The sequence below is a fragment of the Stegodyphus dumicola genome, chromosome X2 (genome assembly GCF_044657685.1).
Source record: "Stegodyphus dumicola isolate Sdum_Otavi_A_Nest chromosome X2, ASM4465768v1".
Taxonomy (NCBI): Eukaryota; Metazoa; Arthropoda; class Arachnida; order Araneae; family Eresidae; genus Stegodyphus; species Stegodyphus dumicola.
Genome location: NC_140781.1, coordinates 106,913,140 through 106,941,095, shown reverse-complemented (window position 1 = coordinate 106,941,095; position 27,956 = coordinate 106,913,140). Strand labels below are relative to the sequence as shown.

The 27,956-nt window shown below is 33.5% G+C and overlaps 1 protein-coding gene and 1 pseudogene across 2 annotated transcripts in view; one reads left to right on the top strand and one right to left on the bottom strand.

Moving 5' to 3' along the window:
* Positions 1–9,279: 9,279 nt before the first annotated feature.
* The window catches only part of LOC118202872 (uncharacterized), a 45,235-nt gene continuing 26,558 nt past the window's right edge, over positions 9,280–27,956 (bottom strand). The window contains exons 6-9 of one of the 2 annotated variants that reach the window (XM_035375081.2): positions 23,278–23,406; positions 19,763–19,835; positions 13,938–14,080; positions 9,280–10,142 (exon numbers count right to left, since the gene is read on the bottom strand). In XM_035375081.2, the coding sequence (XP_035230972.1) occupies positions 13,958–14,080; positions 19,763–19,835; positions 23,278–23,406 (325 nt within the window). In that variant the 3' untranslated portion in view covers positions 9,280–10,142; positions 13,938–13,957. The remainder of the gene's footprint in view (positions 10,143–13,937; positions 14,081–19,762; positions 19,836–23,277; positions 23,407–27,956) is intronic. The other variant, XM_085809320.1, reaches the window with a different exon arrangement.
* LOC146992876 (DGAT1/2-independent enzyme synthesizing storage lipids pseudogene) lies at positions 24,605–25,654 on the top strand (annotated as a pseudogene).

Sequence of the window (27,956 nt, the reverse complement as noted above, 5' to 3'; positions counted from 1 at the left end):
AGCTCTCTATCAAACAATAGTTGCTTCAAATATTTCAAGTATGATAATCAGTATCTGAATAAAATTTTATTTTCTGACGTGTTTATCGATCAATATTGGATGACGATAGTTTCTAATATACCTGCAGAAAACGTGACACCGATAATCTGAAGTATTGTAATCTACAATTCTGAATTGCAAGTTTATGACAGTGAAGTGAAAGCAAGTCAGAAATTCATATTGCTCTTTCTTATCTTAACAATACAACAGGCTGACTTTTGCGTAAAAATGAACTTTCAGCCTGCTGCTTTAGATTAAAATCATCTCCTGAAATATACGAATATGCCAAATTTCTTAAGCCTTCAGCTGGTATGGAACAGTTCCTATGAACTCGAGCCTAATGACTTTCTTATTTGCCTGAGCAGTATCGTCCTTAATTATCTGCAGTGATACTGCCAGTATTTAATTATAATGTAAAATTACTAACAAGTTCCAGAATAGCATTTTATGTGCGAATGAAGAGTAAGTATTCGCAGGAATTATAATTTTATCGTTGGGCTCAGGAGAACATTCTAAGAAAAACTTGCTAGTAGCCACATTACACATGAAGAAAACCACAAAAACGCCCATGAGGCCAGTCTTTTGTTCTCTGGTACTCGAATATCGGTGAACTTGTTTTCAGTTGATATAAGGTATTAGTAACGTTAACTTTTTCTGTTATCTAAAGCTTAATCAAATCAACGCAAACATGCATATTTTCTTTCCATTTTATGATTTTAAATTTTAAATAAAGGGATACGTAATGAAAATAAATGGAGTAATTTCGCAGATCTTAAAAGAAAATAATTTAACATTAAAAACAGTAAATCGCTATCTACTCCTACTCATGGCCCCATCAGCGACAGAGTGGTTGAAACCGCTAAGACCTGGGTTTCGAAGCCAGATGAACGGGCTGGCTACACGCTTGGCTTTCGTAGTTTTCTGCATGTGCACCATGACTGGAATGCAGCTTCCCTTACGGTCCTCCCATGAAGGCACCGCTCCCCTTAACTGATAACTGATAACTCTCGTGTGCTTTGCCATATTCAAGAGAAGCCTAACCTAACCTAATGTAACGTATAAGCGGGAAGTACATATAGAATATTCATGGAAAATTGCCAAACAAATATAATATCTCATTCCTCGTCAAATAAAAAAACTTGAAAACTATTGTCTGGGTTGGAAATAAAGGTATATACTATATATATATTTAACCAATGTTGAAAGTTGGGAACATTTTACAGAATTGCATTAGTGACAGTAAGTGAAGAGTTACGCCATTTATAAACAGTTAACGTTTACTATTGTTACTCTTCCATGCTTCTTAACGTGAGTGACATTCAACCGCTCACACCATTCTGGGTATTAGTTTCGCCTCCGAGTTTAAATTGCAGTTTCAAATGTTAAGCACTGACAAATTTGAATGGATAACTCATATTAGAAAACGTTGTTTTGGTACTGATAGTTATGTAATGACAACAACTGTCTATAACATTATTATTTCCAAAGCTGGTAAAGGTGGATAGATCGTTGTCATGAACAAACAAACATGCATTGATGAAGTAATGAAACTGATAAATGAAGGAACTTTTATTGCTCGGTACCTAAAGATACTTCAGCTTCTGACCTTGCGAAAACTAAAATAGTTATTAAGTCTTCCCATATAACTCAGTCCCCTCCCCTCCAGACTTCTCTACAGTTTAAAAAAAATCGCTCGTTTCACCTCTTGTTAGGTTTCATGCTCTTCTCGAAGTTAAAAAAAAATTGGAATTCCTTTCCGCTCTTATAATTTTTAATTTATGAACAGCATCATACATTTTAGCCAAAATGTTAGTTTCTAGATTTTCCTTACCTTTACTTTACAATAATATTTACGCTATAAAATATTCTTTTGAAGTCGTTGACAAACTTAATGATCTTTCTGCCCAGCGCTCAGGTATATTTCCTTTCTTTTCATTTTAAATTACTGTTTACTAATGTTCCAATTGAGACAGCATTACAATGTCTTGAAACTAGACTTCGAGAATTCCATTTCATACATACTAAAACTGAGGAGTTAAATCCTCTCACTAAAGTTTCTTTTGAGTTAAACCAACTTCGTTGTCCAAAATAATTATTATCGCCAAATTGAAGAGTTAGCTATAGGTAACTCCTCTGTCTAGTACTTGCTGACATTTACATGCACTACATTGAGGTCAAATTTTTTGAAAAACTATCATGCCGACTCTGCATTCGCTATGTAAATGACACCTTCGAGCTTTTTAATGGTAATAAAGGAGATTAAACCCAAATTCTATCTGTCATGAATTCGTCTGATCCAGCCATTAGTTTCCCTCTTAATATTGAATCTGACAATTCCCTTCCTTTCCTTGATATTCTAACTATTCGCAGTGACGCTGATTTTCAGCACCACTGTTTACCATAAACATTTTTCGGTTAATTCAGCTTCTCATGCTAAATTATGTCAACTAGCTAAACAAGCAATCGCTTCTTTGTACTCTTATGTACCTACTATATCATGCTATTGGTTCTTGGGAAGCGTTTCTTTCTAGTGAACTTAATTATTTGAAATCGGTTTTCAGGAGTAAAAGATTTTTTCCATGTTCATTGATAAAACCTTTCGCCATCAAACAAACCATTGTCAAAGAAGTTATGCTGCTGTTATAAACGACATTAATAACCTTGCCGTCATTTCATTTCATCCTTCTGTTAGTTATCTAATTGCATGGATTCTCTAGAAGTTCAACTTTCAGGTCGTTTTTTCACTTATCAACAAAATTCGTTGTTCGATTGTTAAAGATCCCAACTTTCACTTTAATTTTTAGGCTACTTATAGCATATCTTATCACTACGATTTGAGGTATATCGGTCAAACTAAAACAGAGTTAAAACTTGTCGTCAAGGAACACGAATGTTATGTTCGAAAACGAGAAATAAACAAATCTCATTTAATGAAAATTATCAATAAAGCTTGCTTCTTCAGTTGTTGAATTGGATTTGCTTGAAACTTCTCACATTTAAAATAAAAAGCCTTCATTAGTTAATGACATACATTTCAGTCCAGTCCTTAACGCTTTTAGAATTATTATATCTTAATTCTTCCTATTTCATTACTATTTCTTTCGACAATTGTTACGCTCGTGTTCACTTTACTCCTCCATTTCAGTCGATATATATTCAATTTGTTCTCGAAAGCAGCAGTCGATCGAGGTGAAATTTGCATAATACATAAAGCTACATATGGTAGGATATGAAAATTATTAGTATTGCAGAGCATATGCATTTAATCGACGCTTGTAACGCCATCTGGAATTAGCACGAAAGCGAAGAGAGAAGGACATTTTCAATACGGAAAATGTGTTTCACCTTCGTCATTATAATAGTTAGCGAAGCTGGCTACCATACAGACGGGCCTGGGTTTGTATCCTGGAGGAAACATGGATGTTTATAAGTTTATAGAATCTCTGCGGCATGGGGGCACTTAAAATACTAGCCAACCTAAAACTCTAATGTGTGTTTAGCTGGTAATCGAAGAGGGGTTAGAGCAACACCTCCTAACAGAAGAAAGCCAGGACACTGGATTATGACGTCACGAGTAGTCGTCTGAGTCGAAACTCCGAGAAGATAAAGAAACGAAATAGGCTACCCGCTAGTTCCGTACCAACACCTCCTTCATACATTTCCATTTCTTGTGCTTCTTCATCCACTCAAAAATGCAAGTCACACACCTGTAAAACAAAATATTTTAAAATTAACTTGTTGTGATTACAATAGTTGCATTTATGTTAATATTTAGTAACAGAAGTCAAAGAGCCCTATGATTTAAATGAGTACTTTGATAAATAAATACCAATTAAAAAGCCAGTAATATGATTTCAGTTACATATATAATTTTCTTAAGTGATCTGCAATACCTAGAATGCTAATCATGTTCATTACAGCATTATTTGCATTTAAAGAAATTTATATAATTGAGATAATTGTTTATAAGTGTTATAAGTGATGTGTTGAGTATCGATTATAATCAATAACCTTAATTATGTTGATACCAAACTTATCATCATTATTATACATCATTATGAAAATTTTAAAATGAAACCTATTATCATCATTTGGTAGTTACTTAGCATATAAATTATGATGAATTTGGAACAATTACAAAACCTGCCTGCACATTATAGTAGAAAGCATTTACAAGTTATTGGCTTTTATGTAACTACTAAATTTATAATTCTTCCTGTTTTATGGAACTTTATTTCATTCATATTTAGTTTTATTCAAATGAAGAATTAAAGAAAGTTAATATTACAATTTTCATGATTAAAATTTTTCACTTTGAAGAAAAATATTTCTTAGAAATAATTAAAAACAGGCGAGATTAAAATCTTTTAACCATAAACATTTTATCAACAGATTAAAATATAATAACGAAAACATAAACAGCACAGATGTGCCACTAAAAGATTAAAAAGTTGATAGAGACACAAAACATAAAAAATGCAACAAAAATCGAACTTACTTCGATATGTTTAGTAAGCTGAAAGCCATCTTTCCTTCCTAGACTCCTTATCCATTTAAGTTTCAGTTCAGGCTCAGATGAAAAGTAAAACACAGCAACGTTTGGGCCATATTTAAAATTTCCATAACAAGTGGTTACAGCACATTTATGAAGCATCCTATAAAATTATAAAATCACATGTTTGTCGCTAACGCAAATAATCGCGCCATGTTTGTCGCTAACCTACGGGGCTTTGAGATTGTTGGAAGAAGCGAGGTAGCTCAGACGACTACCTGTGATGTCAGAGCTTCCTCTCGCTTCAGTGTCCTGGCTTTCTTCTGTTAGAAGGTGTTGGTTAGAGACCCCCAGATCATCCTCCCCGGGCCCATCGAAATTGAGGCGAAGCTGCGCAATTAGTGAGGTGGGACTATACGTGTACTACCATGTGGCCATATTCTGGTACCTCGCACACTTATGCCTGCACTTATAGCTGACTAAATGCATGGCGTAATCTCCAAATAAGAAGTCAGAGCGTACAGTACCTTATATCCCAATGTGATTAGTGGGTGAATAATAACATACCATGACTGCGGTCTATTATACAGTCAAGTTTCCACTGGCATTAATTAAAATTCAACCACTGTCATTAGATTATAGAACCGACTAGTCTAGAAAGATCATGGGCATATTCAAACTAAGTACCAGTGCCCAGAAGGACTAACACTTTCCGTGAATGGTCCTTACGGAATATACAGCTACATCGCGCGCTCTAGCGAAGTATTTAACACTCGTAGTGTGGCAGAGTGTGTCTGCACGTACGATGAGAGTCGTCTTGAGTCTCACGAGCTGATTATATAGAGATCATTGATTTACCTAGCTTTAATGATACAGCACAGGCGTCTTCGAATTCAGTGATGAGAATCGACATGGACGCATGAATGGTAGCAGATCCTCTTCCCAGACAAATTTCACTTCCTACATGCAACATCGTGAGAGACATGTGCCATCATGGAGAGCGCTCATTGCATAAAGCAATTACTTATACACCAAGAATTATAGTATGTAGTGCGAATGGATACGAGTTCAGTTTGATACGCATATCTATCACTCTGACCCGTCAGCATTTCATCAGAGATGTCTTAAATCATGAGGTCGTTCTTCATTAGCAATCTAGAGCCACCTTTCAAATACAACAGTTTGCGACTACACACTGCACTCAGTCTCTGACTCTTTTTCGACATATGGGTGACGGGTGGAAGCAGATGTGGACATCTTCTAGTCACCAGGCTGGACAGGTGTAGCTACAGTCTACAGAAAGAAGCATCAATATGGAACACAGACTGGAACCTTTGACTTGCTACTTTGGTTACTCCCCCACGATGATGATATCACATAGTCGAAAGTTTGCTTACATTCAGCAATCTTGAAAAGTGTTAAGCCTCGTTTCCATTAGTTCGTTTTAAACACATAGCGTCATTGGGAGAAACGCCTACGCAGATGAACGACCATTTACACTACTACGTTAGATTTGAGCTCACGGAAGTTCGGTGGTTAGTTGCATTCATTGCCACCAGATGTCTCTGTATTTAACTTACGGGACTCTTAACATACTTAAATTCGATGTTATCGGAAAATTTTATTTCTGCTTATGAACTATGAAAGTAAAGCATGTTAGCAATTTTTAGATAAGTAAGATTATAATGCATATTATGAACATCTCTAGTTGCATAGAAGCTGAAGTAATTTTTAAAAATTTCTTGTGTTTCTAGAAGCTTTAAGTATTAATGAAATAATATATAAAACTAAAATGTACTGTTACTGCAAAACAAATAAAAAGTGAAACAGATTAAAAATACCTAGTGCTTAAAATACAGAGCATCTGTAAAGAAAGGCGACTGCACTTACGCAGTTATATTTTATGCATAATCCATAAAATATTATTTTTCATTTATAAGTTTTAAATTCATGTCTTCTTTTATAGAATAAGTTATAAAGGTAAGCTTTTTTCTCTCTTTATATATATATATATATATATATATATGTAAGAAAAATAAAGAATATGTAAAAGATGAAATTAGCAGCGTAAATTAGTTTCCCTTCTATATTCTAAAAATAGCAACATCTATTTGCACAACGTCATTTCGAGAAAAATCTATGTCAGATGAGTCTTATGTAATTCCATTGATGTTAACTGAACTAAAACTCAAGCAGCCAATAGTAATTTTACAGCAATATTAACTATCCAATCAAAATGCTTTGAGAGCCAAAACTAACTCAGTTTGACTTAAGATATCATCCTGAACATTACGCACATTCTTTCTACACTTTGCCTGTAGTCTGTCTGATTCTTCTTTTTTGCAGCAAATCTATCAAAAATATAAGCCCTTTGGAACAGGCACATTTAATGTGCCGACTTGTGTGTAACCGCAACATGTTGCTGAAAATAAAACTGAAGATTTAATCTGCCTTCGCCTCCAATTTCCTAGTCATTATGGATCAACACTTCTACGCAATCAAAATTCCTTCTCCTGAATATATTACATATATACATAAGGTAAAGAAGATGGAAATATCTAATTAATAAATTAACTTTTTACACGCCAATGTTCCATAAATGGAACATCAAATTTAAAATTTTATAAAAAACACAATTTTATTAATATTGCTTTGTATAAATTATTACATGGAGAGTAAATATGGATTGATGTTTTAGTAGCAATATAATTCTTCTAAAAGAAAAATTATCTTGATAAAAAAATTCATTATTTCACCTTTTTTCCTTCTTTTCTAAGAGCAAAATTCAAAAATTCATATAAAATTAAAAATTCAACATGTTTTTAAAACTCGATGAGGATATTTAAAAAGGATCATTTTATGCATAGACCGTAAGTTATCATAGAAAGATGATTATTATTTTTTACTATGAGGTAAGAAATGTGGATGTTCCAGAAAGGGAACATTGGCGTGTAAAGGTATATTTTTTAACATGATGAAATTACTTTGATTGCTGTGAATAGAGGCATGGAGAAAGATTTTCCAACTGTGAAAGTTCCAGTAAGTGTGGAAAACAGACGTTTATGACTGTCTGTTTTAGACTCCCGTATATCCCCCCCTCTCCTTTCACACATTTCCATAAGGGTTTGAAGTGAGTTACAGCTACTAGAGAAAAGCAGGTGGCGTTTCTGGATAGGCTAGACGCTAGAGGTTGTTTATGACTCAGTGAAAAAGATGTATATTTTGGAATGTGGATTTCATTATTTTCCCATTGTTTGCATTTTTTTTTTTTTTTTTTTTTTTTTTTTCCAGTTCGTGAAAATACGCTACGCTGATAAGATGGCTCATTCAAAACCATTTCAGTCTATTGAAGAAGCATTGGTATATTTTTATACATTATCAGATGATGAAGAGTGTATTGATATTTGTCAACTGCCTCCAAAAGAAACTGGATGTTTGACAGATGAGGAAGATGTAACTGAAGATATATTTTAGCCTGTTCTGTCAGCGGATGTATGTGGAAAAATCGAAATTTCTAATAAAATAGATGATGAAATATCTCAAGATTCATTCCATCCTCAAGAACCTTCATCTTCAAAGGGAAGGAAGAATTTTAAGCGAAAGAGAAAAACAGAGAACATTGGTGGGGGAAAAATTTAAATTTTAACAAAATGCTAAAAACTGGCAGCATTGAAAATATTTGCGAAGTGTTTCCTGAACTAGTTACTTTATCTCCAGTTGAAATTTTTTACAAATGCCTAACTAGAGAATATTTGCTGCATTTAGCAAATATGACAGGTCTTTACGGAATGCAGAAAGGAGAAGTTTTAGCAGTAGACGAAAACGATATTGGACAGTTTTTTGGATTACTGTTGTTTAGTGGGTATCATGGAGTACCCGGCGAAGATTTATACTGGAGCATTCAAGAAAATTTATCTGTCCTAGTAGTTTCTTCTATAATGCCAAGAAGTAGATTTCGAAAACTGAAAAAATACTTTCATATTATAAATAATCAAGTGGCATTAGGAGATAAAACAGGAAAAGTTTCTCCTTTTTATGAAGAACTGGAAAAAAACTTTCAACAGTTCGGCATCTTCCATTCCTGCAGTGTGAATTTTTGTATGGAGATTATTTGTTACTTATTTCTACAACTCTTTTCCTTGTTTCAGTATAAACTGCTAACAATTAATGTAGAATTCTTTTATAAATTTTTGCTTATCAACTATGTAATTTTTGCTTTAATTTATTACGAAAGCTTTTTTCTGTGGAAGCTTCATATCTTCTCCTAAGAAATTTTGGTGGAGTAGCTTTGCGGTAATAAAGGTGTAGGCCCTATTTTTCTGCTTAATCTATGTTACTTCCGAATAACATTGGCAAATTCACTTGCTAATGCTGAAAAAGTGAAGACAAGAATGAAGCTTCGAATTAGAATGCCGATAATCATGTTTTACAAAAATCATGTAAAAAAACTGTTTCCCACCAATGTTCCATTTATGGAACATGTTATAAATCATTAAAAATATTGTTTATCTTTTTTCATAATTCTTATATTTGAGTTTTAAATCGATTTTTCACAACAAAACGTTTACTTTACTTTCGCATCATAGTTTGGCGTGTAAAAGGTTAATACACTTCAGCTGGAAAGCAATTATTATAATTGTAATCCTACGGCTCTTAAGTGCACTACCTAGCGGCTGTCGGAGGGAATGACGGCCTGAAAGACAATAGCCTTTCAGTCAGTGTATTGGAGTCATGTATTAAACATGGTGTTCTGCCCAGAGATTTATTTTGTAACTTCAATGTTTAATGTCCTTAAGTGTAATGTTTTTTAATAGTGTTTCAGAATCGAAACTAATTAAAACTCAGGTGGTCTTTTGTTTAGTTAGTATTCCTTTAATTCTATTTAACTGTTAACCCGAACAGACTTAGAATTATAGCGTCCTGGCCAAAGAAAGTCTATGGAAAGAAGGAAAGGCTCCATAAACGTAATGTAAACCAGTTTGTCTTCTACGCCGCTAGAAAGAACAGGGACAATTCGCCAAGGAATTTCTCCCTTTGTGATGTACCTGGCCAAGATTTTCTACCTTCGCCACATGTGCAGGAAATTGAGGAACACGGGTTAAGATGAATTGTTCTTTGACTTTTCGTGATAATTTAAACTCTAATTTTCGTGCTTTTTTGCTTTACTAGTTGAACTTGTATTATCCATATCGCGGTTTGATGTCTGATTTTATATCTGTCAATATGTAGGAAAAAAATGGAGTCACACAGCTTTAAACTCTTGATAAACATGACCATCGGACCTGTTCGAACTTCGACATCAGCTTCGAGCTTTGGCGCTTTTCGGCGACAGATATTTCACGCATGCGCAGTTGTGTCCCTTTTCGTTCGGAGGGAGCCACTCCTACTGCTGCGAAGCTTTCTTTCTTAACAATATATATTCTTTGTCCTGGTTACAGCTGGCCACCCAGTGCATGACTCGAATGATTTATCCAGTTGAGAAAAAAACATGTTTAAGACTCCAGAATATTGACTCGTATTCTTTTCCAGGTTTTAGGTAATACTTCTACTAGTGAAGTGTCCACTCGAAGATTATTTTGGAAATTGCACGAAGTATCAGTTTCATTTTCACCTGAAGATAACAGAAAAAATTTCAGTTAATATGCAATACAATATTCTAAATATAACATCTTTAATAATTTGGAATGGAATCTGTCATAAAAACGAAACAGAATAAAAATATAGCTATATATATATAAGCTCTAGTTCTTTTCCTTTTAGCAATGTTGCACTTTAAAAATTTATATTGTCTTACATTATTTTAAATATATGATTTTTATTTGAATTTCCTGTGCTTTAATTCTTTTTTCTAATTGCAGATTAATTTTGTTTTCATTGAAAGTGAAAACAAGTAAAATTTTGTTTCAATTCCGAACGAAAAGTTTTTAGAAGGCAAAATGTTATTTTTTTTCTGATTGATATATGTTTCTGGTGTGCATAGTTTTTATAACTGTATTGCTATCTATGAATGAGTTGTATTTTATTTTATGAATAATATTAATGGATATATTTTTTCCTCTTTGAGAATGGAAATGATTAAAAAGTGAAAAAGGCTTTATCTGTATCATTTAAACTGTGCCACTACTGTTTAATTTTTATTCAATAAGAATATTTCTTTTGAATCAGTAATTTAGTTGCTGTTATTCTGAAAGTTATTCTAATACCTGTTGCATTTCTGAATTGTGTGTTTGTAAAATTTTTTTTAATTATTATTTTGTAATATTTGAGAATGGCTTATACATATAATTTGTTTCTCAAAGAGAACTACAGTCAAAATTAATTTCTTGGAGCATTTAGAATTTTGTAGACATCACATGCATTACTAATGGAAGATTTATCAAAGTTAAATTCTATTTTGGGGATTTTAACAAAACAAATGATTGGGAAAAGTAACAATGAAACATTCTCTAATCTCCTAGCAAAATACTCCAAAAGCTTATTGTGTCAGAACACAGCCTACATTTATTATTTTATCTTTAAGAAAGTGTTACTCAATTCAGTTTTGTAGCATCCAACTATTTGAATGTTAGTGCAAGATAACAAAGAACTCGCACATGCCTGTGTTATGTAATTATTCCAATTAAGTGTTGTTGTGAATCACTTTATGCAAGCTTTGTGAAAATTAATAGTTGTTAACTCCTAACATCTAAGTAAATGAATGAGCAATAATAAACAGAAGGGGTTATTCAAAAAAAAAAAAAAAAAAGACATAGGTGTGTTCAGATACCTTTTTCTTCTCAGGAAGGACGAAAGTTGCATGCCATTTTCGCTTTGAGTCACATTTTAATTTTTCCCCGTGGGCTCCAGGCCCACCAGCCAAAAGGTAAAGTCACTGACCACTAGTAACTTGAATACTGGTGAACAGGCTGGCTTCATGAGCATTTCCATGATTTTCCCCATGTGTAACATGTATACAGTACAAAGTCTGTAATCCGGACTCGTCGGGACTTTGGCGATTCCGGATTAGGGGTTTTCCTGGATTACAGGTAATCAATTTAAATTTGGTAAGATGGCATGCAGAAATTATACAATTAAAAATATGAAACCATAATTTATGAAATAAAGAACAATTATGATCTAAAGGATATCAAAATTTATAAAAAAAAGATTAATATTTATTTGTTTATTTTATTAAACATTTCTTTCAATGTAAGTTGTTTAATTTGCTTCGTTTTTTTGTGCTAATACTTCCTCTTTAATTCTATAAACAGACATAATTTCTTGTTCAGTTACAAAGTTCCACTGTACAAGTTCTGTAATTGCTGTGTTGAGAATACCGACTAACTTGTCAATCAAAATTTTTTTTGTTTTCGATAACTTCTCTGTCACTTTCTCCACTATCAGAAGCTTAATTTTTCTAAAATTAATTTTTGCTCTAATAGTCTGCAAAAAATAATAAGCCCGTTTCAATTAGAAGATTAAGGAACAGAGCAATCTGCAACATTAACTGAAATGCCTTAGAATGAGTAAAGATAATTTTAGCCTAGCTTATACCATCTGTTATACATTAAACGTGCATGCGTAAAGCATACAAAAAAAAAGTTTGTGGCTTTGAGGTCCGGATTATAGATCATTCCGGATAATGGGTGCCCGGATTACGGACTTTGTACTGTATAAGGGAGTTTCCTTTAGAAAGCCCTTCAGAAGGCACCCCTCCTCTTAGGCAAATAGCCTTCATGCCTCATGGGTTATATAGAAAATGACCTTTTACATACTGTAGTTATTTAGTCAGTTATTCTACCAGCAACGTACGCAAAAACAAACTGATAAGAGTCAGCCATTTAATGCTCTCCATTAAACAAAATTTTAATTTCCATCACCGTTTAAATTTCTTTTAACCTTATTTAATGTGATAACTGCATGAGGTTATAGATATGCTCAAGCCCCCAGGAAAAGCTTTTAATTTTATTAGTTATTCAACTGCAGTCTTAATTTGTGAAGAATATATCTCTTCCCAGAAGAAACAAGGTAACTGCTCATTTGGCTCTTGGTCAAACCCGAATGGTGAGATTCATTGCCAGATGGGGAAAAAACTGATTAGATGAAAAGCGTATGTGAGCAATAGTTATAAAGATAATTACTGGCAAAAAAGAAGCAAAACTAAACTAGCAAACTTGACAATAAGGAAATATGAAAAAAAAAAAAAAATAGCCTCTGTTGCAGCTTTAACAGAAAAGTCCCTTTTTAAACCAATGCAAATTAATCTGCTAGAGAGCAAGATTGATACACGATTCTCATTTGCTATTGCAAGCAAAAATATGATTCACAGATCTTCATGTAAAACTGTAAAGAAAAAAATCCTGCAATTATGTTGTTTTTCATTAAAAAGGTGCAAGATGAAGGAATATTTTCTTCAGAAATACTTGTTCAGGATACAAGAAATAGCTTAAACAGCCTTTTCAATAAAATCTGTGAATATAATGTTAACTGAATTTTAAAAAACAAACTGCATATTCATTAAATGCAATGGACTTCTGAACTAAGTATGTGAGTGCATACATAGAGTTAGTTAAAGAACACTGTCATGGAAAGCAGTGATTCCCAACTGATGTGCCACGAAAGAACTGCAAGTGCGATGCAAAGTCTAACCTAACTCATCTGACTTATTTGAATATCTAAATGAACTTAATAAAAAAAAAGGCAAGGACTGCCTGAAAATATATTAATTTACACTGTCAAATTAATGAATTAAAAAAAAAGAAAGAAAGAGGAGGGGGAAAAAATAAGCTTTAGAAAATGTGAAAAATGGTACCTTGAAATGGCTAACTCTATTCTGCTGTTTTACGGACTTGATCAAAAAAAAAAAAAAAAAAAAAAAAAACTAACAGAATAGGTAGAGTAACATACATACATGTTTGAGAGAAAGCTCCAAGTGCATTCAAAACTTAATTGTATCTTCATTAGATCACATGGCATTAAATTTAAAGAAAATGTTACTGGAATGCTTATGTATTATAACGCTAAAATATTTTAAAGGATAATTTTATTAACTGAATCTTTAGCATCAAATAAAAGAAATTAATCGAGTTATAGAAATACGTACTTTCATAGTGTGCTATGAAATTATTTACCCTTTAAGGTATGCCAAGAAATTAAGTATAACTGCAAGACGTACTGTGACATGTTAAAAGTCCAGAAGCACTCATTTTAAAATTTTCTTGAAATATAAAAATCAAACAACTTCAGTGCTTCTGTTTGATACAACAAATCTTTCAAAACTATTTAACTGACAGCTTATGTTAAGTCAAATAGATGCTCTCCTCTCCCCAAAAGCAATATCCTGAAGGCTGTGGTGCAAAATCTACACATAACTTTAAAATACAACATAAAAACAAAATATAAAAAATATATTTCTGTACATATTTACACAAACGTTACAGTAACAGATCAAGATTGTGAGAAATATAAATCAGAATATTCTGAACAAGCTTCATTTTCCTGACATTCATTTTCAGAATTTCTTAAACCTGATTGTTTCAATGGCCATGTACTTATTTTCGATCGCACCTCCTAAGATGAACAGAAAAAATTATGTAAGTAATAATTCAAATTACCACACTGTACTGAAATATCAAGCAAAATACTAAAAATTTATGATAAAATAAAATAATAAATAATGAAATTGGTGCTAAGCTAACAGAAATATTAAATTTGTTATAGACTTAGGATATGTAAAATAACAACATTAAAAAAACTTTATTTAAAAAGTACAGTAATAAATTTAAGAAATTTTTTTGGTGACAAGCATATCAAACTTTATACATTTATATAATTTGCATGCTTATATTCACCAAAAAATGAACACCAGAATTTTTGTAATGAATATAAGTAAGTGAAATGCATAAATCATGCCTGCATTATCTTCACTAACATTTCAATGTTAAAATGCTTAGAAAAGTTAAAATCTCTCAAGTGCATTAGAAGCAAGCGAATTTCATAAATCATGCCTGTATTACCTTCACTAACATTTCAATATAAAAGCTTAGAAAAGTTAAAAATCTCTCAAGTACATTTACTGTTTAATATTTTAAAACTGCCACAGCTCAAATACACATAAGAATTATTTGGCCCATATGGACACTGAAAAACACTGCTAAAAATACACAGCAATTTCAAAATACCTTTTTGGGAAATGAAACATATTTTTCATTATGCAGAAGTATTAATATTCACAATTCTCAAATATGGACAAAGGCAATCCCTACGCACAACCACTTGCTACACATCATTCTGTGGAACAGTTTCTGAGTATGTTTGCATTAACCCATTCTTTTTCAAAAAACCATTCGCAAAAAGTGATTGGAAAATGTGTTACACAAGAGGACATTGCTACTGGAAAATTTTACATGTGAATGTGGTACCATGTTTGAATCCCTTCATATTTCACATTGCAGTATTATTCAGTAGGATACTTTGTTCTGAGCAACTGATTAAGCACTCATATCCTGAAAACTTGGCCTCGATCATTGCAGTTGAAACCCATGAATTTTTTATTATGGGGTTATCTCAAGTCTCCAGGTGTATATAGCAGCTCATCATCTGTAGCACAATTAAAATAGTATATACACAGTAAAATTGCTTTCATGGACCTAAATACACTTAACACATTGATGAATGGTATGATCATATACCAGAAGAATATGATTTCATGTGGTGGAGGTATACTGAACATTTAACAATGAGAAGCCCAGTGTACTGAAGCAATTTTATAGCATCTAGGCAATCTTACTTTCACATCCAAAGAGCAGGATAAGAATGCAACATTGTTTGTCAGCATTCCCATCCCCCTTGCTAAAAAAAATCTAAATTCATGGTATGATTTTGATGCAAGCTGCATTTTCATACTATAAATCGTTCATTTTTGTTACAAATTTGTAAACAGTCTTGTGAATTTTACTGCATCCTGAGTAAAGTATACATTTTAATGAAATTCTGGATTTATGTAACATGTATAATGAAAGATATACACTCATGCATAAATAAATACCGTAATTTCTGGAAGAAACGGCGCTGCATTTATGTGTTTAAAACTTAAATTTTCAGCGGGTGCGCCGTTTCTGCACACTAAAAATAAAATATTTCCTATGATGGTCATTGTACATAGTTTGGATGGCCTTGTCATTGTGCATAGACTGGTGCTGTTCCCACACAAAAGACCACTCAGTTGCTTTTTGTGAACGTTATTTTGTTTACATTCTTTCCCTTGAACGGACCTACATGCCTTATTCACCCTAAACAAGATCTCAGAACAATAACATTCTTCCCCCATTCAAATCAACATTCTCATCAGTTTGAATAGTCTCTCTCCTCTGCCATTCGATGAATCTTCCAGAACCCCTCCCCCCCCCCCGCCTTTTCTGCAATTTTTTTCAAAGGCGGACACGACTCCACCTGCTTCGCAATAACAAACTCTGACGTATTTCCCCTTCAGCATGAATAGATTTTTCTTGGCATTCTGCCAGATAAAGACCCATCAGTTTGGGTACAAGTACTTGTTGGATAGTTTTTAAGTAAGAAGGGAACAAATTGGAAATCGAGCAGCAGCTCGAGAGTTTGATGTAGAAGAGAGATGCATTCGACGTTGGAGAACTGAAAAAGAACTTAAAAATATGCCACAAAAGAAACGACCCAAAAGAAGTGGTACTCTAAGGTGGCTGAATCTAGAGGACGACCTTGCAAACTGGATAAAGGAGCAACGAGGAAAGGGAATGGCAATTTCGACTGTAAAAATTAACTTACAAGCAAAGTTTATAGCAAAATGGATGAACATAAATGATTTCAAAGGAGGTGTAGCAGATTTATGAAAAGAAAAAAATATTTCTGTGCATACTAGAACAAGTCAGGCAACAATTACCAATGGACTGGCAGGATAAAAAGGCATCTTTTCTAAAATATGCGACAGATATTATTGACAAAAAAAAAAAACTTCTTCGGTCACAGATAATAAATATGGATGAAACGCCGTTAGCTTTCGACTCTCCTGCAAACAGAACTGGAAACTGGTGCAAAAACTGTATCTGTGCTTACGACAGGGCATGAAAGAACGTCATTTACATGTGTGTTAGCTTGTGCCGCAAAGGGTGGCAAGCTAAAGCTGATGATCATTTTTAAACGAAAGACTAAAGGGGATTCCTTTCGAAGGGAGATTTTCCTAATGACGTAATTATTTGTGCAAACGAGAACGGCTGGATGTGCGAAACAATCATGCATCAGTGGCTACAAAAAGTTTGGCAGCGTTGTATGGGATCTTATTTCCAACCAAAAGGGTTATTCATAATGGATTCCATGTGTGCTCATTTACTTGAGTCAGTGAAAACCAAATAATGTCAAAAATTGTCTACGATTGAAACAATAATTCCTGGTGGTTTGACAAAAATCTTACAACCATTAGATTTGTCAGGTAATAAATCCTTCAAAGCTGAAGTCCGAAAGCGGTGGGAGTGTTGGATGAGTGAAGGATTGCATACATATACCAAAAGCGGTAAAATGCATTTTGGTATACCTCAAAACATCATCAATTATTTTCATTCAAAGATATTTTCACACAAAATTCAGTAAAGAAGCATCACAACAGTGGACAAATCAAACAGTGGGTAAAGCAGTTTTAGGACATGGGCTGCTTGTGAAACAAAACAAGCCCAGGATGAAGAGCAGCCAGAATTGGAGTAGGTGAAAAATTCATGAAACATTTTTACTGTCCCACAAAATAAACGCCTTGTGCAAATTCTGAACTCATTCTGCCTGATGTAATGGTGTGGCATGTATTGTAATGGTGCGGCGTGTATTACGGAAATGTCTACAATTCCAGTCATACACCTTTCACGCGGTGCAGGTATTGAAAACGTTCCGAGGAACCATTGTGTAAAAGCTTTCTGTGAGAATATGCAAAATAAGATGGAAGTAAGTGGTTTCATGAATATACTTGTGTTTACAGATGAAGCCACTTTTCACACTTCTGGCAAAGTTATCTCCATAATTTATAATTTTGAGGCACAGAAAATCCACATGGTGTAATGGAACATGTGCATGACAATACATAGGTGAACATTTTCTGTGCCATTTCCAATAGTTTTTCCTACAATAGTAATTTCAGATCCTTCTTTCTTCATGGAAGAATCGATTAACGGCTGCATTTACCAAGATATGCTATCAGAGTGGTTGTTCCCTCAGCTGGAGCAAGTGGTTCCTGGCATCATTCAGCAGCAAGAATGATGCTCTACTATACTGGCATAAAAATGTACACTAGCACATGAACGATAGTCTACCCCATTGCTTATTGGGTTTGGCCCAATGCAGCAGATTAATTGCGGTGGGTCAAACAATATACTATTGCTTTGTTGGGCATCGAGATCCCCAGATCTAAACCCTTCGTGATTTCTTCCTATCAGGTTTTGTCAAAGTGTTCATGTCTTCATTTCCCAGGACTTAACAGCAACCGAAGCAGAGAATAACTGAAGTGCTCGAATCACTAAGAAAGGATATTCTATCACGAGTGTGGGAGGCACAGGAATGCCACATAGTTATTTGCCATGTCATTGATGGGACACACAAAGAACATGCATAGAAACTTGAATAACTATAGTTTCACTGTAAATTTGATTTATCAAAATTAAGTAATTACAACATTCACAAGTATGCTTTCTTTTGTCCCATTCATTCAATATGAAACACCCTATACTTCAGCTGTGTTCTGTGCATCCTCTTTTGCTGCTTGCTCTGCCTTGAATAACTCGCATCTCTGCTTGCTGGCCGTCTTCTTCATTTAAAATGTAACTGTATTGTGGATGGCTGTTGCACCCATAATCACATATGAAGTATACATTGTGCCTCTCCCTATTCTAACTTTAATAAGAACAACTTTCTATTTTGACATGTAGTGTTTCACTTCCCTCAATGAATGTTTCTATGGTTAATTGGTTATAGCAAACCACATGAGAGTTATATTGCCATGCACGATTAGTAGGCTTTTCATGATTTGCCATTGTTAATATTTGGGCAAAGCGGATAGATGATGGTAAAACCAACAGTAGATGCCAAGAGTGTTGGACATCTACGAATCATCAAAGATAAAGGACATCACAGACTGTCTCACTTGGTACAAAAAAATCGGCACCAGATTGTGACTCAGCTGAGAGCCCAATATAGCTCAGGTCTGAGTGCAAGTGTTCTGGAACATGCAATTCACCGGAACTGTCTGATATGGGACTGCACAGCAGACATCCCACTCGTGTGCCTCTGTTGACCAAGCGTCATTGTCAACTACACATATAGTGGACCTGAGAACATCGAGATTGGGCCATGGATTAGTGGAAGACAGTTGCCTTGTCAGATGAATCACTAATTCTCATTCATGATGTCAATGGTCATGTCAGGGTATGCTGTCTTTCAGGTGAATAGCTGCTTCTCCCTGTACAGAAGGTCATACACAGGCTGGTGGTGGCTGGCAGTATGTTTTGTGGGACATTCTCATTGGCAGCTGTGGGAGCCTTAGTCATGGTGGAACAGACCACGAAAGCTGCGGACTCCCTGAACATAACTGCGGATCAGTTGCATCCTTATATGGCATCTGTCCTTCTGGCTAGAAATGGAATCTTCCAGCAGGACAGTGTTCCATGTCAGAAGGCTTAAATTGTGTTGGAGTGGTTCAAGGAAGACAAGAATGAATTCCAATTAATGTCCTGGCCACCTAACTTACCGGATCTTAACCCATTTGGGATGTCATGGAGTGGCAACTCAGAGCTCAATCACCACAATGTCAGAGTATCTTGACTTTCCATGCCTAGACAATAGGTATAGCCTGTCTTTAGTCATCTATCAAGAACTCGTGGCATCTATGCCAAGGCAAGTTGCAGCTGTTCTGCAGGACAAAGGTCGCACAATGCATTATTGAGAAGATGGTCATGTCTTGGCTCTTCAATGAAGTTTTATTGGTGTGGTGAAAACAGTAACAGCTGTTTTTAAGTGTTAAAAGACTTTGTAATGCAATAAAAATTTTAAAAAGTATACCTTATAGAATATGTATGAATTAAAAATTCATAAAAGTAACAACATTATATGTAAAGAAAATCTGATAGCTAAGAGCCTTCAGAAATAATTTAAGTCAATTTTTACACACACACACACACACACAAAAAAAAAAAAAAAAAAAAAAAAAAAAAAAAAAAAAAAAGATAAAAGAAATAAAAGCAATACCCATAAATATTCATCTTTGGATTCTGATACACTTTCCAATCCACCTGGCATGCTTTCACCATTATTGTGCCACCTGTAAAGTTTAAGATCGACTCAGTATGAAACACGTGACAGCAATGTCAGTTCTGATAATTCAAATTTTGTAGCTGATAAATAAAATAGTTAATCGATAAGACAATAATTATAATAGTGTACGATTTATAAACCAATTGTATACATATGTCTAATGCCATATTATTCTGCATCATTACTGAAAGAATGAATGAATTAATGAATAAAACTATCATGAAATGATTTTAAATTATAATAGTGTACAATTTATAAACCAATTGTATGCATATGTCTAATATCATATATGCCATATTATTCTGCATCATTACTGAAAGAATGAATGAATTAATGAATAAAATTATGATTTTAAATCATCATAATAATTACTACAATACTTAAGAAATCTAATCTTTACTAAGAAATATTTGCAATACTCATAATTGCAGAATCATGTTTCAAAGAAAATAATTAACCTTGAAGCATGTTGAAATGAAATTACTCAACTTCAAATAAGCCAGGAAATTATTCAATTTCTAATAAGCCAGTTTCAGTCATATTTCAGTACTTGTACAGTTAACTCGACTGATTGAACAGACTCTTCAGATGTCTTGCAGAAAAATCACTAGCTCTAGCTATTATGTTCTAGAATACTTTACACTTATTTAATTTAGATATGAAAACAGTGCACAATCTCCTTGAATGTTAAAATCGTACTTAATTATCATAGTGGATATTTCTTAAAAATATATGACAATAAATTTACACGTATTTCTTCACAGAACAGAATTTTGAATGACTAGCCTAATATTCAGATCTTATATGAAAAATGCATCTTAAAAACAAGTTTTTTGTCTCCACTGTTACTAAAAACAATTTCTAAATTTTAAGCTGCTTCTTTCAAGGCTAACTGGATTTGACTTATCAATATGTTTCTTCATATAAAATGTGTTATTAGTGGATTACTTCAATGAAAACAATATTTGTTTTAATACAATTGCAAATAGTAGAGCATATAAGGTAAAAGAAAGCTACATTCTAATTTTCAAACACCAAAAAAATAATATTTATCATAAATTACAATTTACGTAATTTTTTAATAAATTCACCCCTTGCCACCCCTGATATATTGTAAGCCTGACAACAGCACGTCTTATGTTTCAAATTTAAATCACAGCACTGAAAGGAACTCCATAAAAATACACCAATTTGGTATTTTTTATTACACATTATTGCAGAATAATTTTTTAAAGAACTAGATAAGATGCATTACATAAAAATTCAAGATAATGGATCAAATAATAATAAGGAATAAGTCATCAAAAGTAAGTGCTACTCTATTCTGAGATCAGTCAAATACAATAAAATATAGAAACAAAAAAGGACAATTTTTTTAACAGTACAAGTTTGTCAAGAATATGATATTAAAAAAGGCATACAAGAACAACTTTTTCCATTGAAGAGTCTTCACCTGTCTGATATTACTTAGAATTATCATTATATGTTTTTTATACAATCTATTATTCCGAAAAGAAGCAGAAAAAGAATATATCAAATCAGAAGTAGCTAATTTTGTTAAGTGATTTTGCACAACTTTGCACAGAACCCCATATTTTTTAAATGCAAAATTACATACAATTAAAAAAGTTAAAGCAATTTTTAAACTGCAAAAATTTAACATAAATTTTTTTTTCAACAGCAAATATCTTGCAGAATTTTTCTCTCATCTGCCCATTAGAAGACCCACGAGCAGCCAAGAAACATCTGACATACCTTTTTTGATCTCTCTCCTAGGCATAGATGCATAAAAAGTCTGTCCATATGTCCTGCAAGCAACACTAGAAATAACTGCTATAAAATACTCTGGGCCCTTATGGATTCATAAGTACACAGATAGGTCAGGTATCAGTAACAACAACAGAGCCAGCTTTTACTCCCTCCTTGCCAAATCAATGACAAATTTTGACAGGGATTATGACTGTGAGGGAGGCAGCAAATGCCCTCACCTGGACATCAAACAAAAAAGTAGTCTTCCTGTTGGACTCAATAGCTGCAATAAAAGCAATTATGAAGACAGAACCCTATGAAGAATAACTTGTAACCTAGTGCCAGGAAAAACTCCTCAAACTAAGGAGAAAACAGATATTCATATAGAATGTAGTCCTGGGGCACTGTGACATCACAGGAAATGAACAGGCAGACAGACTGGCAAAGGAAGGATGCTCTATGCCTCTGCCAACGCACTCCCAACATACATAATACGGAGAAAAATTACATCAACAGTCAAGAAAGACCATGGATAACATATGGAGGGTAGTTGCTGTTAGTAAAAAATGGGAAACAATCTCAAGATCCCTCCCAACAATACGCCTCAAGACGTTGCTGTGGCCATCTTCAGACTGACTACAGACCACAACTACCAGCAGAGCCATTTCCATAAAATCAGCATTGTCAGCTCTTCCATATCCCCCTTATGTAACTCAGCAGAATGGAACTCTTATCATCTCCACACACCTGCAATGCCCTGGAGGTGGAAACCTCCAGAACAGGGAAGACGGAAGGATGGGCACGGCTATACAGGATGGTGCGGTATAAAATGGCTGACATGCAAAAGACAAGCATTGGCTGAAGAACAGAATTTGTTTCATTTTTAGAATAACTATGGATTTTTGTGGTTTTTGCCTCAAAATGTAAAGCTTTTTCTCTAAGACCTATGACAAGCTAGGGCTGAATTTTGGCCAACCTTAAATTAGCATGTTTCTCAATCATGGATTTAATGCAAGTTATGATATCATAATTAATAAAAGTTATTTAACAAAGATTCAGGTAAGTTGGTTGCTAAACTGCTACCCAAAAGTATAAACATCAAATATATATTGTTTGTGTTAAATGAACAATATATATAATGAGGAAGAAAAAGTAAACAAATCTACAGGGTGATTTTTTGTGCCATTTTTTGGTATCACCACCATTTCTGACAGCTAATAATCCTTTTTTTTCATTCCAAAAGCAAAAAGGAATGTCAAACAATCTGTAGCACGAGAATCACATCCAGAGAGAAACTCACCACTCAACTGCTTTAACCTCTTGGTTATCGAGATAGCAAAGCAATCAAATGGCACTATATGGTAGAAAATCAATGGATTTCAGAAAGAATATTTTAATATCTGCAATAAAATTTTCAAGTTAAAAGTGCTTTAAGTTGTTTGCACATTCTAAAAATTCTTTTGGGAAATGCAAAAGGTTAATTTGGGGCCCTAATATAATTATGGCAAACATTTGATGCCTGTCTTACCAGGCAAAATATTTTTTGAAAACTTTCAAAGGGAAATTGGCTCATATTTATACTACATAAAGACCTTTCAGTGGAAACTGATTCCAGGACAACAATGCTATCTGACTTTTAACTACTAGTTACTGACTAGACTTTCAAATTAGAAACAGATCAATTAACAATGCAGATATACCTGCTTGATAATGAGGTCAGTATATTTCTGTTAAATGATCTGTTCATACTAGAGGACTCAGTTTCTGGTCCATGGACAGATGACCCTTCATCACTGGAACTTCCTGTTTCACAAACTGCAGAGTTCCATCTGAAAATACATAAGACAAGAAAGATAAGAAACATATAAATATCTGCATTAAAACAGTACAATCAGTATTACAGTTTGGTGGTAACAATATAAAACTATTCAAGTTGACTAAAAATAAGTTTAATATCTGAAACTACTCAATTAACATGTTTGGTAGATATCATTTTGTGCTTAAACATCCCAACGTTATGGGTTTGGCCTTGAAATTTTGAAGTTCCCCAAAAAACTGCCGCGGCGTGCAATGAATTGGAAGCTGATCTGTCAGCACTATCCTTATCTTCAGGGCAGATGTTTTTATTTTATTTGGCTTATAATTCCTTACTAAATGTAGTATTTCATCTCGATACTTATAATGTAGTATTTCATCTCGTATTATGCTTTGAAAGCTATCAAAATTTAGATGATTTTCATTGGTGAGAACAGATATATGAGCTACATATGAGAAAGGATCTTCCTGCCATTCTGAACTTCATATGTGATTTAGTTGAGAAAATTGAAAACCTTACTTACTCATCTTTACACTTGGCGGCGCGGCGTGCAATGAATTGGAAGTTGATCTGTCAGCACTATCCTTATCTTTAGGGCAGATGTTTTTATTTTATTTGGCTTATAATTCCTTACTAAATGTAGTATTTCATCTCAATGTACTCCGTCTTTGATATGATTTAAATCAAGTTCCTCGTCATTATAATTTGCTTCCGATAGCGAAGAAAGTGACACAGAGGTTATTGAAAACGAAAAAATTTCGATTGACAAATTAGTTGGTATTCTCGACACAGCAATTATAGGACTTGAACAGCGGAACTTTGTAACTAAACAAGACATTATGTCTGTTTAATAGAATTAAAGAGAAAGTATTATCACATGAAACGAAGCAACTTAAACAATTTACATTCAAAGAAATGTTTAATAAAGTAAACAAATAAATATTAAGCTTTTTCTTTTTGTAAATTTTGATACCCTTTAGATCATAATTGTTCTTTATTTCATAAATTACAGTTTCATATTTTTAATTTTGTAATTTCTGCATGCCATCTTACCATATTTAAACTGATGATCTATAATCCAGAAAAATCGATAATCCGGAATCGCTGAAGTCCTGACGAGTCCGGATCAACGACTTTTGACTGTATTATGCTTTGAAAGCTATCAAAATTTAGATGATTTTCATTGGTGAGAACAGATATATGAGCTACATATGAGAAAGGATCATCCTGCCATTCTGAACTTCATATGTGATTTAGTTGAGAAAATTGAAAACCATACTTACTCATCTTTACACTTGGCATATACTTGGCATATCTTTGAGCAATACATAGATATTTATTTTGTATCCTGATTGATCTGACTATTCTCTCCTATTCTGGTTGCTTTTGTGTTACCTTTTATCTTATTCATATTTTTCTTTCTGTCTGCTCTGTTTGTACATGCAAATCGGTATCAGTATCGATTACATGACACATACAACCGAGATGTATGGGACTGTGCCAGAAACACATTAGCTACAGCATGGGATGCTCTAGGTTGGCTGTGGCTTGGCTATGAAGTAGGTGGTAGAGAGAGCATTCCAGATTCTAAAGAGGGTGGTGCATTACTTATTTTCTATCATGAAGCAATTCCACTTGACTATTATTACATAATTTATTAAGACTATCCTGATTAAAAAAGATGTACAAAATCTGTGGAAGATAATTTTCTTTTCAAAATACCAGGTTGAAATTTGTTAATGGATGTGTGGGCTATTTATTTGTAGGTTCTTTTCAACTATGCATCCAGTATTTAAAAGGAGGGCATCTTGTTGCCTTAGCACCTGGTGGAGTTCTTGAAGCTAAGTTTGGTAATGAAGAATATCGATTTCACAAAAGTAGCTTTAGAGACAGAAGTACCAATAATTCCAATTTCTATACAGAATTTACGAGAAGCTTTTATATCTGTAAAGACTGGCAGTCATTGGTTAAGAAAAGTATATGAAAAGACTCGTCTGCCTGTGGTTTCAATTTATGGTGGATTTCCTGTAAAATTAAGAACCTATGTTGTTCCACATATTCCAAATGACCCAAATTTAACTCCTGAAGAATTAGCTGCCAAGACTGCTCAGGAAATTAAGAACATGACTAATATGTATCAAAGAATTCCAGGCAGTATGTTGATTGCCATTGTTGACAGAGTTTATGAAAAGCCAAAAGAAGAAAACTGTGTAAATATGTGATGTTCATATTGAACAAAGTGTGTATATTCTTAAAATCATGCTAAAACTTACTTTGCCATATACTCATTTCTAATAAATAGGCACAAGGTATAAATCCCTTACATTTTATATTATTCATCTATATTTAAGCACTTCAACTGATCTAATGATATTCTGAACTGATGTATTTTATTTTGAAACATCATTATACAATGCCAATGTGATAAACTACTGGTAAAAATTAGCTTACAATCCAAACTGGAAATATAATGGGAGGACAAAAATTTCAATTTATAATCAGGCTAAAGAAGTTTCGGGTATAATAATGGTGATCTGAAATCTTTATCTGACAAATTTTCTTTATTACTAGCTACTAAATAACTAATAGATTCTTATTATTCTCAACAAGGCTTTTACTTAATCAAAAAAAAATATGACGGCTTTCTGCCAAGGAAAGGGTGCCTTTGTAAAGAATTTTGGGAAAACTGGCTTATATTCATGTTACACATGGCTTATATATTTGAGCTCTGTTCCAATTTGATGAACAAACTGGCAGCATCAGTGTCCAGTTTGTCCATCAAATTGGAACAGAGCTCAAAATACCAGTGTTCAATGGTCTTGTGCAGTTAGCCACTAGTGGGCTGAGTGCACTATACAGAAATCTGATATAAAAGTTTTTCAAAACACATTATTGGTGATACAAACTGACACCACTGCACATTACAGACAAATTTAAATATAAAAAAATGGAGTTATCTATGCATCTAAATAACAAGAAGATATAACTGCACTGAAACAGAATGAATGATACCTTAAAAGCACGACAAACTATTTTTAAAAAGCAAAAATGGAAAGCAGAAACACTGATGCAAATTCATAACTCATTCCCTCAGATTAAGAGATAATTATGTGCAAAAAATGGTGAAATAGGTCAATGCTAATATCCTAACATCCTTATTTTCCAGTAAATGTTTGCTTAATATTTAAAAATCATTAAAAGGAAAAGTGTGGCATTCATATGCAGTCAGATTTTTCATGTGACCTGGATAAGCTCTGGTATCAGTACGTGATACCTACTACTAGTACTTATATTTTTAGAAGTATTAGTTATTTTCAAAAGGGACGGTCACCGTGAGAGAATTCTTTCTATACTAATGCAGTAATTCCAAGTTTCAACCACATAAACAGATTCAATAAGGTGAAGGCAGTCCCTCATAGCATATTATTCCAAAGCATGTGTAAGAAAGCAGTGAACAAGCAAGAAGGTCAACATGTTGATCATGTGTTGTTTTAACAATGCTGCGCACTTGACCACCTATTCATCATATTTTTGAAAATTTATACTTTCAATAAAAACAAAAAATATCACAAGTAGACTATACCAGATATTTCTACTTGTATAAAAATATCTTTCTTTTCAATGCCGCACAAGACATGTGATGTGACAAATATATAATTTTGATGGCATTGTGTTCTTCCTTTAGATAGATTATGATCAGTTCATTAATTTATTGCATTCATCAACATTAAAAAATATAACATAATGCAATTAATTTTAGCATCCATGCTCTCAAACTGTATATTAACTACAGCAAAATATGCATTGTTGTTCTTACCTATGCATTAAAAAAAATCTTGAAACCAAACTTTCTTCAGTGAAAATCATAACATGCCACTATTTGGACCTTTTGAACAATTTTTAAGGAAAAGGCTTATGACATTTCAGTCACAGTGAAATCCTTAAAATTGTTAAAAATGAGTATTTAAATTTGAATAACTTTCCTAAATTAATTATGTTACAGCACAGCTTGGTAACTACATTGAAGCTGCACATATGCTATATAAAGCATATGAATTTTCTGTTTACAATAAATATTAACTTATGGTTATCAATATCATATTTTTATGACATTAACAGAAATACTTGTCTTCCATATATATAAAATCTAAATAGCAAATGACAAAGTGAACGACTTAAGATTATGCAATAAGCAACAGTCATATTTATACCATTAAAACTCAAAAGACTAGAGGTTCTTAAACACTAAGGAATTTTTTGGTCTCAGGTAGACTTGATTCAACTTCAGATTCATACAATCAAATCGTCACAAAAAGCTTACAGCGAAGAACAGTCAAGTAATCATTTGACCCAAAATGACTGAATTTTTTTAATTTAGACATTATTTGATCACAACGAAGTCAACAGAAATGTTCATTTATTTATTTATATTTATTAAATTATAACATATTTCGTCCGCCTTCTTAGCATGCCCTGGTTGTGCAGTGGTCAGCACGCTCGACACAAATTCGAGAGGTTCATGGTTCGCGTCTCGGCAAGAGCATTGCTCATTTTTCATTTCTT